This window comes from Pseudonaja textilis, chromosome 1 (genome assembly GCF_049901715.1).
Source record: "Pseudonaja textilis isolate UNSWEBS1 chromosome 1, rPseTex1.2, whole genome shotgun sequence".
In the NCBI taxonomy this organism is placed as follows: domain Eukaryota; kingdom Metazoa; phylum Chordata; class Lepidosauria; order Squamata; family Elapidae; genus Pseudonaja; species Pseudonaja textilis.
Window position 1 is genome coordinate 171,284,270 of NC_141990.1, and position 14,178 is coordinate 171,298,447.

At 38.6% G+C, this 14,178-nt stretch overlaps 1 protein-coding gene across 2 annotated transcripts in view; it reads left to right on the plus strand.

The window, feature by feature from the left end:
• The window catches only part of TRAK2 (trafficking kinesin protein 2), a 48,802-nt gene that overhangs the window by 2,572 nt on the left and 32,052 nt on the right, over positions 1-14,178 (plus strand). For both annotated transcript variants that reach the window (XM_087919687.1, XM_026696786.2), the window contains exons 2-3: positions 9,313-9,574; positions 10,117-10,311. In XM_087919687.1, the coding sequence (XP_087775813.1) occupies positions 9,538-9,574; positions 10,117-10,311 (232 nt within the window). In that variant the 5' untranslated portion in view covers positions 9,313-9,537. The remainder of the gene's footprint in view (positions 1-9,312; positions 9,575-10,116; positions 10,312-14,178) is intronic.

Here is a 14,178-nt window from a genome sequence, read left to right on the forward strand (position 1 = left end):
ATCAGTCCATCCACCGCCAGTATCACACCTGTTGCAGACGCAGGTGCGCTGCAGACCAGCAAAATTTTCTCACAGACCATGGTTGGCGACCTCTGAATTAAAGCAGATGTTACTCAATGTCATTCAGGTGGAGCAAACTTCTTCCATTGTAAAATTGGTATAAGAAAGCAAATATGGGTAATATCTGTAAGAAGAGTAAGACTGGCAAGGATTTACAGGTATTTAATTTGCAACCACATTTGAGCCCAAAATTTATCTTGTTAAGCAAGACAGTTAAGTGAATTTTGCCTCATTTTATGATATTTCTTGCCATAGTTGTTAAGTGAATCACTGCAGTTGTTAAGCTGATAATGATTGTTAAGTGAATTTGGCTTCCCCATTGACTTTGCATGTAAGGAGGTCACAAAGGTAGTCACATGACCTCCGGACATTGAAATAATCATAAATATAAGTTTCCAAGTGTCTGAATTTTGATCACATGATCATGGGGATGCTGGAACAGTTGTAAGGGTGAAAACAGTCATAAGTCACTTTTTAAGTGATATTGTAACTTCAAACAGTTACTAAATGAACTGCTGTAAGTCAAGGACTACTTGTATTGCCCTTCTGAAATGCCAGCATGTAGATGTCTGTGGGCAAGAAATTCCAGTTGTCTCTTGAAAAAGCATCTTTAGGACATCCTGCCTGTGGAATTAGGGCTACAAAATTCTGGATGACCACTAAACAGCAGCAGGGAGGTATAAAAAGTCCTTAACTCTTTATTGCGATTTAGTGGCACTATCCTGAGTGGTGTGTGTCAGGCTTACCACTGCTGAAAAAGTGTCACTGGTTTTCTTGAAACTTTTGGTAGAAAGCGTTCGTTTTATATTCTAACATTTATATTATACTGCTTATATGCCAAATTTTGCTGTTTAACCTTGGCTGTTCAAGTCCAGTCTTTAAAAAAAAGATGAATGTATCTTTTCTTTTATGTATACTGAGAGCATTTGCACCAAGACAAATTCCTTGTGTGTCCGATCACACTTGGCCAATAAAGAATTCTAATTCTAAAAAAAAATTCTGAATACTGATAGTGTCAGTTGTTCTCTCTTCCTCTCTATCTCTACACACACACTAAATTTCAAATCTCTGTTATGCTTTGCAATAGTACAGTATAATACAGTATAGCAGGGGTCCCCAACCACCGGGCCGCGGCCCGGTACTGGTCCGTGGATCATTTGGTACAGGGCCGCAAAGAAAATAAAAATAAAATAAAAATGGCGGCTTTCTTCACCTTCGGTGAATGCTGCTGGGATCAGGGATCAAGGACACAAATGAAAGAAGGGGAGGGAGGAAGCAACCAAAGCCTGTCCTGCTCTCCGGCTCAGCGGCTTCGGTTTCCTCCCGCCTCGTTCCTCTCTCAGTCGCTCTCTCGCTCCTCCACCAGCCCAGGAAGAAACTGCTTCAAAGAAGCTGTCAGGGTGGCTTTTCCTGTCGGCGCAGCTCCTCCGAAGTGCCCGTTCACCCCCACCCCGCCACCCGCGGTTCAATCCAGTGCTCCGTTCTGCCTGCCTGCCTGCCTTCGTTTCTGGTTTTTTTGGAGTAGCTTTGGCTGAGAATAACAACTATTTGCCTCTTTTACTCAGCCGAAGCTGCTCCGAAACAACCAGAAACGAAGGCAGGCAGGCAGAACGGAGCACTGGATTGAACCGCGGGCGGCGGGGTGGGGGTGAACGGGCGCTTCGGAGGAGTTGCGCCAACAGGAAAAGCCACCCTGCCGGCTTCTTCGAAGCAGTTTCTTCCTGGGCTGGTGGAGGAGCGAGAGAGCGACTGAGAGAGGAACGAGGCAGACACCTGAGGGATAAGGCTGAGGAAGGGAGGGAGGGAGGGAGACACCTGAGGGATGAGGCTGAAGGAGGCAGGGCTGAGAGGCGGGGCTTGTCCTGAGCCTCCCTGAACTTGGTGGTTTGCTGGCAGACGTTTTATTACCTGACTAGGTAACAACATCAGATGTTATCTAGTCAGGTAATGAAGCATCTGCAAGCAAACCACCAAACTCGGACTCCTCCCCCTCTCCCCCTCCTTGAAAAAGTGTCGTCGTCCCCCGCCGGTCCTTGAAAAAGTGTTTCTGCGTGAAACTGGTCCCTGGTACAAAAAAGGTTGGGGACCACTGCAGTATAGTATAGGCAAAAAAACCTTTGTGCTTAGTGTCTCATTTATCCTTGAAGATTGGTATATTGTTGAATAATATCCCTTATTAAAAATATCCCTTACGGTATATCTTCTTGTTCTCAAAAATATTAACCATATAGCTTGGGGTAAAGGGTTCTCTTGATTAAGGTCAAGATGCAAGCCTGAACAAGATGCCTAATATATTGCTAGGCATATTATTCATAATGTAACATTTAAATAATGTCTAATGTAATAGGACCAGTTATTCCAAAGCTATTTTATACAAATCACTTGGAGTAACCTAAGTGCAAGCAATAAACCATTGTTTCTTTTTGGGAAAAGAATTACATCTGTTGTGAATATACAGACACTTAAAGTGTAAGACATAATAGTGCTATAATTATGCCACTATTAACAAAATAGTACTAGTGAATATACCCATATCATGTTGATTCTATAGAAGGGTACATAAAGAAAGTCAGTCATAGGCGGGCTGGGATTCAGTTTTTTTAACAACTGGTTCTGTGGGCGTGGCTTAGTTGGTGGGTGTGGCTTGGTGGTCATGTGACTGGGTGGAAATGGCTTGGTGGTCATGTTACTGGCTGGGCGTGGCCAGCTCAATATCACTCACATCGAGGCACGCATCTCCTTGCATGGCCTCTCGTGACTGTGGGGATGCTGTGACAGTCATAAGTGTGAAAAAGGGTCATAAGTCACTTTTTCAGTGCCATTGTAACTTTGAATGGTCACTCCACACAAGCAAAGTACCAGCAAAAGAGAAAAAAAACTCCAGAGACAGGAAGTTTAGTCCTGCCAAGAATATAATAAGGGTTTCTGTACGCAACACCAGAATGTTTCCTTCCTTACAAGATTAGGCCAATAATTTCTTCTAACAACTGGTTCTCCGAACTGCTTAGAATGTTAACAACCAGTTCTAGCGAATAGGTGCGAACTGGTAGAATCCCAACCCTGGTCATAGGTTCATCTAAAGAGTATATTTAAGAATGTTTCAAATACAGTTATATGGTGCAAATATCAAAGAGAAAATGTAAATGTTTAATTTTAGTAAGCTTGGTGAATGCTTTTTCTTTAACAGGAAGTTTTTTCATACAACATATATTCCTTCAATTATTATTTGTCTTAGCTGATTAGCATCTTATAGATTAAGATGAAGGCATACACTTCATTTGGTAGAAAGTGTTTATATTCTGACATGTGGTTTTGAATTTAAGCAGTGCTTTTCTTAAACAATATAGCATCTTTTCTACAGTTCCAGTTATAACCACAAATTGTACAGCCAAACTGCCAGAATTGGGCTATCATAATTTTTTTTCAATTAAAATCCTCCAATTGGCTTCTCATATTTTTGTTATTTTAAATAAAAACTCACAGAAACTTCCCCAAATACAAAACTGTTCTCTAATCCTCTTCAAAAGTATCAACACATCAGTGTTGCAACCTAGCCCAAAAAAGTTTGCCTTTTCCTTCTATTTGGTTTGTCCTTACTGTGTCTTTGCATGGACAGTCAGCATGTTCTGTTATCAAAGTCAGTAAAAAAACCCAATGTGGTATCATAAGCACTAACACATACCCCAATTCTACAGAGGAATTTTGAGTCTATCTTTCAGAGGATAATTAAGACTGCAGAAAAAATTACTACCAACCTGCCTTCCATTGAGGACCTGTATACTGCACTAGTCACAAATAGGGCTGTGAAAATATCCCAGACATAAACTGTTTCAACTCCTTTCCTCAAAATGACGCTATAGAGCACTGTACACCAGAACAATTAGACACAAGAGCAGTTTTTATCCAAACACCATCACTCTGCTAAACAAATAATTCCCTCAACATTGTCCAAAGTCTGCACTACTATAGCTATTAATCTTCTCATTACTCCTTATCACCCCTCCCCTCCCACTTGTGACTGTATGACTGTAACTTTGTAACTGGTGTCCTTACGATCTATATTGACTGTTACCTAGTATGATTTGATTGCTTATTGTACCCTATGACTATTATTAAAGGTTGTACCTTATGATTCTTGACTCTTGAAGAATGTATCTTTTCTTTTATGTATACTGAGAGCATTTGCACCAAGATAAATTCTTTGTGTATCCAATCAGACTTGGCCAATAAAGAATTCTAATTCTAAAAGAAAAGTAAGTCATTTTGACTTCTATAAAATGCTATAAAATCCTCTGTAAAACATAATTTTATATTTCAATATTGACAAATTTTTAAATTATAGTACAAAATGGTTTCTTTACTTCCTTAGACTGGCACATACTGAGGAACTTGGGAGTGACTAAAATCGGGCTTTAAAATAACAATGGTGCACAATATTCATCAAGTATTTGGTGAGATACAGTGAAGCATTTACACTCATTATTTGTCAGTGTGTTACATGCACTTGTTTTACTTTCTGAGGGACCGACCACAAACAGTAAGGGCTGGGTCTGTCACATCCACCTCCCTGAAGCTTAGCACTGGTTCCCCAAAGGGCTGTGTTCTCAGTCCCTACCTGTACTCACTGTACACACAAGATTGTGTATCGTCTGACCCATCCACTGTGATCATTAAGTTCGCAGATGATACTACCATATTGAGTCTCATTACAGGAGGAGACGAAACAGCATACAGGGAGGGTTCAAAAATTATCCTCATGGTGCCTAGAAAACAACCTGCACCTGAACATCAGCAAGACAAAGGAGATGGTGTTAGACTTCCGGAAGAAGAGAAAGGAACCCGCCCCATTTTACATCAAGGGGGGCTGTGTGGAGAGAGTTTCCTCCTTTAAATTCCTGGGAGTCTACCTCAGCGAAGATCTTTCCTGGAAATCAACACAACCCAGGTGGCCAGAAAGGCCCAACAGAGACTCCATTTCCTTAGGGTCTTGCGAAAGAATAAAGTGGAACAATGACTAATGACCTCCTTTTACCAGTCCACAATAGAAAGTGTCCTCTCATAGTGCATTATGGTATGGTATGCTGGCTTGACAGCCACAGATAGAAAGACATTACAGAGGATAGTGAGCACAGCACAAAACATCGTGGGCTGTTCCCTGATATCACTACATGACATCACTAGGGCTCGTTGCCTTAGAAGAGTGAGGAAAATTATCAGGGACATCTCACACCCCAGTCAGCACTTCTTCACTCTCTTACCATTGGGTAGGAGATATAGAAGCATAGCCAGCTGCACCAAAAGGCTGAAAAACAGTTTCTATCTGGGCTGTAAGACTTCTGAACGGAAAATAACTTCATGTCAACATAGTATGATAGACTTGCGGGGCCGGTGCATTGTGGAACAAGGTCACGTAGTATAAAAAGCTTGGGACTGGGTTAGGAACTTCTGTCCTCACTGTGAGTTGTGTTGGGGGAGGGGGTATTGCACGAAAGGCAGCTCAGCCAATCTCATTGTACACAGGTTGTACTCTGACAATAAAGGCAATAATAATAAATGATGAGAAAACCTTCCCTATATTTAGTATAATGTAAGTCAAACTAGGTAAATTCAAAGTGGAACTCGATTCCTTGTGAGCTCATTTAAGACAGTAAATATTGCAATTTAAACTGATTGGATTCACTCATTGTGGTACAAGCATTGTGTTTTGTTTGTTTGATGTAGTGTGTTGTATGATCCAACCAATTGTGTTTTATTCATTAAAGATGCTTCAGCAGGTTATGGTTTAATGTGAACCAACCTAAATATTGATCTTAAAGCAGGATATATTTTGGCTGGTATTTTGCCAAATTAGATTATTTTAAATAATGTCATACAACACGGCTGGGAAACATCTTCTCTAAATGGTGCTACTGTGCAGTCATCTCGCATATGCTCCAGTGGAACGCTTGGAGAGCTCATCCAAAGTGCTGCAGAACCCTAGGATTCCATATGTTCATTTTGTTTTAAAATGATATTGGAATAGTTTGTTATGCCTATTTCTTTTTAATACATTTCCAGACAGGCCTTCTTTTAACAGAAAGCCAGTTTGACATGGTGGTTAAGGCATCAGGCTAGAAACCAGAAGACCATAAGTTCTGGTCCTGAGACTGTTGAGTCTCACCTTAGGCATGAAAGCTGGTTGAGTGACTTCGGGCTAGTCATTCTTTCCCAGCCCAAGTCACTTCAAAGGGTTGTTGTTATGGAGAAATAGAAGAAAGAAGGAATATTAGATATCTTTGTCACTTTGAGTTATTTATAAAATAATAATGATAATAATGGAAGCAGCAGAAGAGAAGAGAAAGAATTAGAAAAAATCACAAAATACAAAGAGCTGCAAATAGAAGTAGCACAACTCTCAAAAGAAAGCAAAAATACTATCAATAGTAATGAGGGCCCTGGGTACAGTCCCAAAACATGAAGCACCACATGAACATCATTGGCATTGACAAAATTACCAATCACTTGCAAAAATTAACTTTACTTGGGACAACTTACATCCTGCAATGATACTTTAAGCATCATCAAATAACAACATTTGCCTATCTTAGGTCCTTGGGAGGAATTCATAAATTCCTCCCAAGGACCAGCACCTTTTACCCATAAATAAAAATGCTTAATTATTTCTTATTTTTTTACTTTCAAAAATTTGCATTAACATACACTTCAATGAAACTCCCCAAATTAAAATATTCAAAATTTCCTAATAGGATGAAATGGCAGGATCATCTGTGATTTCACAAACTATCTGAAAACAGAATTGCTAGAAAAATAGCATTATTGTACAGTTGATTTTATATGCAGTAGATAAAATAAAATTAACTTAATTTTTTTTGTTTAATACTGTAATCTTTTAATTTTCCATCATTTAGATTTTCAAAAAGGTTTAATGTTCACATGTTTTCAAAATAGTTATATTACAATAGGTAACAATAAACCTATCATTGAATATCAGTATCTGAATAATGGCACTAGAAAAACCAGGCAGATGGTTCTTTTTAGGTTAATATGCTGGATATATTCCTAACTGAAAAATCATATAGTTAATTAAATTATATTTGTGATTATGGCAAAGCTTAATTGGGTTATAAGTTATATGGAAATTGTTCAGATTTGTTTCATTCTAAGAAACTGTGTTTAACTAAATCACAGTAATGTTTTTCCAAGGTGGAGAACCTTTTATCTATGAATGGTTGTTGTCTGACATAAAGTATGAGTGCTCTGGTATGCTGATAAACAGAGGTAAAAATAATCAAATATTTGGAGAGTTTTAAATAATCCTTACAAAGGTGTTTCTGTGTATTTCTCGTATTTTGAACTCTTGATCGTAGAGGAACATAGAGAAACCTCTTTTTGTGAACAATTGATGAATAATTGTTATAAAATTATAATTTTATTGTTAAAAATTTTTAATTTAAAAGTTTTTATTTAAAAATGTTTTTTCCTGATTTAAATAATCATTTGTGAAAGAAGTTTCCCTTCTCCTCTAATGCATATTGAAGAACTATGTAAGAATTTTATAGAAAGTAGATTAAAATATATCAAGAAATAATCAAGCAATTGCAGATTCAAATAAACATTTCTGAGGGACACCTAGAGTTTCTAACCAAGAGGTGCTATGGAATCCACTTATGAAAATATTGCCAAAATTTGTTAGGACTTACCCCTGGAGTCAAAGACTAACTTAAACACAAAATAGAAAATGTTATCTTTAGGGTCTGTAGCCTCAGAAGCTTGGGCATGATCCTTAATCAAGCTAAGTTATCTTAATTGAAATGTTAAAAAATAGTGTACAATCCTTTACATATTGACATAACTACATGTAAGAAAGGAAGCTACAGTACTTTTAAATTTTAGAGGGAGGGAGGGAGAGAGAGATATTTTTTTCCTAAATGACTTTGCACTAAGAAAACATGCACTATTGCATACTTAAGATAGTTGAAGGCTTTAATTTGCGGAAATTTATTTCTATTTTTAGCCAAGGACTTGTGGCAATTCAAAATGATTAATACAGATACAAAATTTTATATTGCAACACATTTTATAACACTATATTAGTAATATTATCTTTATTGAAGGAAAGTAATCTTTCCCATTTTATTTAATTAAATAAAACAATATAGAGGATGGAAATGAAACAAGAGTATTTGAATTAAGTTTGACATTGTTGCATCTGATATTTAGACTTGTCTATGAGACATATACTTTTAAGCACAAAAAGATACTTAGCTTCTCATTATTAATTTTATAGGTCCAAAGCTACCTGTACTAGTTTACATTTTTCTTGTTTTGTTTGTTTATAATTCATTTTGGAAGAAAAAAAATATGTTTGGCATTTGGAACCCCGCAATTTACACATGTATTTAATACAATATACTTTCATGCAATGGGCCCTCCCAAAGGAAAATTTATTCTAATGTTATAACTGGATTTATATCAAAAGAAAACTTGGCTATATATTAAGATTTCTGTCAGTGTGTGTTCCCTTCAAAATCCAAGAAAGAAATACCCAGACTCCATGGATCAGAGCAAAGTTATTCTTTTACTGGAAAATGAAGAGGAAGCTACAGATGGAATTCCGAAACTGAGAATTTGGTGCGCAGATCACACATACAAAGAAATGGAATTGTTCCCACCCCCCGAAGTCCAGAAGTCTCTTCCAATTAAAAGTTCTGAATATGATCATGTGGGCATCTTCAGGAGGTGATGAGGCCTCTGTCCGTTGACCTTGACATATTTTGATAAGACATCGCAACTGCGCAAAAAGGGATAGAGGCTAGCAAGGAAATGGAAAGTTGAAAAGAAGAAATCATACACCCCCTCCTTTTGCTTACCCACAGTAAAGGAATGCAAAACACCTCCAGCTCTCTTCCCCCCCAATTACCCCTCCCCCCGTTGCTAATGACAGCCGAAAGAATTAAGCCTAGCAGTAGAGAAGATAAAGTAGGTAGGATATGGGAGAAATAAATGAGATAGATAGCAGTTAGGGTACCCGAAGAGATCTTGAGGCTGATAATTTCTTTTTCATTCTAGATTTTCATATGCAAGGATAAAGCAAGAAAGAATGGCAGAAAATGAATTAGAAAGCTCCTATTTTGTTTAAGATGGGGAAAGGATACAATTACTCATTAGAGAGTAGTAGTTAAGAGAAGAATTGTTTAACATTAATGTCTGAAATTGAATTTTAATCCTTGTTTTCCTCTTCTTTTTCTCAAGATGGTGAATGAATGGGGCAAGATTGCGATATAAAGGTAGTGAACCTGGCAGCTTAAAATGTATCTTCCTTTGGTCTAAATTATCCTCCTGTCTGTCTAGTTGATATGAAATGAATGCCAGCAATAAATTATTGCCAAACAATCATTCAACTCAAATGAGAAGGAGCCAGATATAAAACGGAAAGAGGATGTGGTTTTCAAAGAATTGAAGCCTGAAGCAACCCTCATGAATTTCAACCACAGCAATTCAGAGAGCATCACTGGTAAGCTGATGAGTAAATTAAAAGGTGCTGGTAGATGTTTTGAAAATTATAACTGCTTCAAGGCTACTTTATATTGAACTTTAGAACTGTCTCAAATTTACAGTAAAGCAATGCCTTTATTATGCCAAACTCAAGATAGATTAAATGGCATGTAATTTTTTCCAAAATGCTTGAGCAGGCAGATCATATAGAAATAGAAAAAAAGTTTGGGGAGGGAAAGAAAGAAAAGCATCTAAACCAGCTCCTTTAAAAAGGAATGCTGCCTTTTTGAATGAAGGATATAATAAAATACTAATAAAAGCTGGAGTAAAAGAGAAATCTGTCTTCAAATCAGTGCAATAGATTAAAAACTATTGCTTTTTTTAGTTAGTGATAATTAATTTCTAACAGGTAAACATTTAAGACTTGTGTTGTTTCTCACTGTCCTTAGTTCAGAATGGATAACATCAGTCATTTTTTTCAGAATGTTGAAAAGCATTTATTTAGCAAAGAAAATAATGGTTTTCTTCCAAAGTTGATATGGCATTCGCATGTATCTTTAGATGATTGCCCTAATGAAGACCTTCCTGAAGTGGAACTAGTGAGCATGCTAGAAGAACAGCTGCCTCAGTACAAATTACATGTGGATTCTTTATATCTTCCTGTAAATGATGACTGGATCCAGTCAAGAAGTTCTCACAGTCATGGTCCTGAAATTTCTTCTCCTGTTCTTGCTGAGGAGGCACTCCATTATATGAGTAAGTATCCCAATATAAATATAAGCATTCAAGATTCAGTCAACCTGCAAAAACAACTGAAGTACCTCCAGATTTGGAGAATTCTGTTTTCCAAAATTGATACAAAGAACAAAGCTTGAATATATATATATATATATGTATGTATGTATGTGTGTATACATGTGTGTGTGTGTGTGTGTTTTCTTAAGTTCTCGCGGGTATTTATATGTATGGTACTCAGCTTTGTTCGGGTATTTTCCCACATCGTTATAGTTGTGCTTTTAAAGTTGTAGCAACATTTCGGCAGAATCTCATCTGCCATCATCAGGCTTCTGTATTGTGTTTGTCTGTGAGTCAGACTTTCACAGCCGTTTCTGTTTTAAATTTGGTGCTAGCCTACTACTGCTTTCTTCATCCTGATTGGTTGGGAGTCTTAGTCTGTGTTTATTGGTCTTGGAGTTTGCTGTGTTCTGCTTGATTGGTGTTTCTAATATCTTCTGTCTGTTTTGTAGCTTTTTTGTCTTAATTGGCTGGCAACATTGTGTTTCCTGTATTGGAGGCTTTTAGTGCGGCTTGGCTCCGAGTAAACAGACGGCTATCATTTATTAGGAAGCTAGGTTTCATCTGGGTGCCTGGTTGGGGTGTGTTTGAGCTGGAGATATTGGGGGGGTCTGTTTGTGCCCAGGTGTTTGCCTGGCTTGTGTGGAGATTTTTTTTGTTTGAGAGTGCAGGCTTCCAGATAATTGACAGTCTGGTGGAGTCATCTCTTCTATTCATGCTTTCAGGTCTTTTTTCAATCTCTGTGGCTTCTCTGATAATTCTATAGCTGGGGTTTTCTATAGTGTCTAGGGTTTTGGTGCCATTGAAGTCGATGTTATGACCTGTGGCTTTCATGTGTTGGACTAGTGAGGAAGTGCGTTCCAGCTTTTTTACTGCACTTTTGTGTTCATCCAAGTGGGTACTTATTCTTCTATTGGTCTGTCCAATGTATGTGGCAGGGCATGATTGCACAGGAGACTTCATATATGCCTTGGTTTTCCAGGTCAATTTTATCTTTGGGGTTTCTTAGGTTGGCTGCTATTTTTCTGTCTGTTTTGAAGGCAGTCTTGATGTGATGCCTGTGTAGTATCTTACTGATTTTGTCTGTAGTACCTCTTATGTAGGGCAGGACAGCTGTTCCATAGGTCTGTTCATCTTCTAGGTCTCCATTATGTCTCAGTGTGTTTTTGTGGATCAAGCCAGTGATTTTGCTTTTGTGGAAGCCGTTGGCTGTCAGTACTTTAGTCAGGGTGCATAGTTCAGTCTTTATGTGTGTGTTGTCTGCCAGGCGTTTGGTTCTGGCAATTAGTGTTTTGGCCACTGAGTTTATCTGTGCTGGGTGGTGGTGGGATTAGGCGTTGAGGTAGCGGTTCGTGTGTGTTTCCTTCTGGTATATGGTGTGTCCTAGTGTGCCATCTGTTTTTTTGTAGATTAGTACATCTAGGAATGGTAGTTGCTTGTTTGTTTCTGTTTCCATGGTGAACTTGATTTTGGGGTGTGTGCTGTTTAGGTGTGTTAGGAAATCGTTTAGGTTTTCTTTTCCATGGGGCCAAATAACAAATGTGTCATCGATGTATCTTAACCATAGATTGGGTTTGTGGGTGGCATTGACTAGGGCTCTGGATTCGAATTCTTCCATGAACAGGTTTGCAATGACGGGTGACAGTGGTGATCCCATAGGGGCTCCTTCAATTTGCTTGTATCTTTGTCCTTTGTATATGAAATATGTGTTGGTTAAGCAGTGTTCTGCTTGTTCCATGAGGTGTTTAGCTGGTTGGTATTTATTTTTGATGATTTCAAGAGTTTCTTTTATCGGGACTTGAGTGAATAGTGAAACCATGTTGAAACTTACAAGAAGATCTTCTTGTTCCACGTATAGATCTTTAATCATTTCCAAGAGATGGTATGAGTTTTGTACATGTGAAACTGCTGCTTCAGCATGTGGCTGTAGCTGCTTTGCTAGGTATTTGGCTAGGTTTTGTAGTGGTGCTCCTCTGGAGCTGACTATGGGTCTGAGAGGTATGCCTTCTTTGTGTATTTTTGGGAGGCCGTATAGTTTGGGGCATCTGGAAGATTTTTCTCTTGGGATGATCGTCTATTGGATCTCTTTGCTCATGTGGCTGGTTATAATTTTCTTCTTGGTTATTTTTTCCAGATATGTGGTTAGGTCCATGTTTATGGGTTTGTATGTGGAGTCTTGCAGTAGGTCTGTCAATTTTGTTTCGTAGTCTTTTCTATCCATTACTACTGGGGCATTACGCTTATCTGCTGGAAGTATGATTATGCTGCTGTCGTTCCTTAGGGCTTGCAGGGCTTTTAGTTCCTCTCTGTGCAAGTTGCTTTTGGGTGGTTTGCTTGTGCCTAGGATGTTAGTGACTTGGTGTCTTATTCTATCAGCTTCATCTGTATTTAATTTAGTTAGGCTGGATTCCACTCCACATATGATGGATTCTGTGGGGATTTTTTTGGGTGCTATAGCATAATTGAATCCTTTGGTTAGGACATCTGTTTCTGTTTTGGTGAGTTCTCTGTTGGAAATGTTGTATACTAATTGTTTCACGTGTTGTTGTGAGTTGTTGGGGGCGTTCTTGTCATGTTCTAATTTCTGTAGTTTCTTCAGGAGTTTGTCATTTTTGTAAGTGGTTTCAGATTCAGCTCTCCAAGTTGTAAGTTGTTTTATCTTGTCCCAAAGTAGAAGGTGGATTTTGTTGCTCAATTCCAGGTGTAGAATTAGGAGATCTTTGTTTAACTGATCGAGTTGGAATCTCTTTCTGTGGAGCTCATTCCTGAGTAGAGCCATTTCAGTTCTTTTCAGGATACGTTTAGTAGCTGCTGTGCTGTGATGAAATTTTAATTTGAAGCAGGTCGGTGTTGCATTGTTGTCTCTGCAACTGCGTAGGAATTTGAGGTCACATAGTATTCCTGCTCTTTTCACTTCCAGCTTCTCATAAGTTTTGGTCTGACTGTTTATATCCTCCTCGTAGAGGTCTGATATTTGTTTTCTGAAGTTTTCCCGGGTATTTATATGTATAGTATTCAGCTTTGTTCGGGTATTTTCGGGCACAAACAGACTCTCCCCCATACCTCCAGTTCAAATACACCCCAACCAGGCACCCAGATGAAACCTAGCTTCCTAATAAATGATAGCCGTCTGTTTACTCGGAGCCAAGCCGCACTAAAAGCCTCCAATACAGGAAACACAATGTTGCCAGCCAATTAAGACAAAAAAAGCTACAAGACAGAAGATATTAGAAACATCAATCAAGCAGAACACAGCAAACTCCAAGTCCAATAAACACAGACCAAGACTCCCAACCAATCAGGATGAAGAAAAAACCATTCTGGCACAGCAGTAGGCTAGCACCAAATTTAAAACAGAAACGGCTGTGAAAGTCTGACTCACAGACAAACACTATACAGAAGCCTGATGATAGCCGAAATGTTGCTACAACTTTAAAAGCACAACTATAATGACGTGGGAAAATACCTGAACAAAGCTGAATACCGTATATAGCTTCGCCAGCTGTCGCACCCCCGACCCCAAAACCAAACAAGCTGACACACGCCAAGAACACAGACCCAGACCCCAAACTCGAAGCCAGACTAAAACCCAGAATGCTACATTACAGCCACCCGCTCAGGATATCACATCAGAAAACTCAAGAAATTACACCACAAGAACTCAAGAAGTTGCAACACAGCAAATGACCCAGGATATCACAGCACAAGACCAAGGATACCACAACAATAAATCTCACAAAGTCATCACACAACCCATTACCCAAGCTGTTACTACACAGGAGGCTAATGGAAAATAGATCAAAACATAAACGACCCAGGAGATTACAA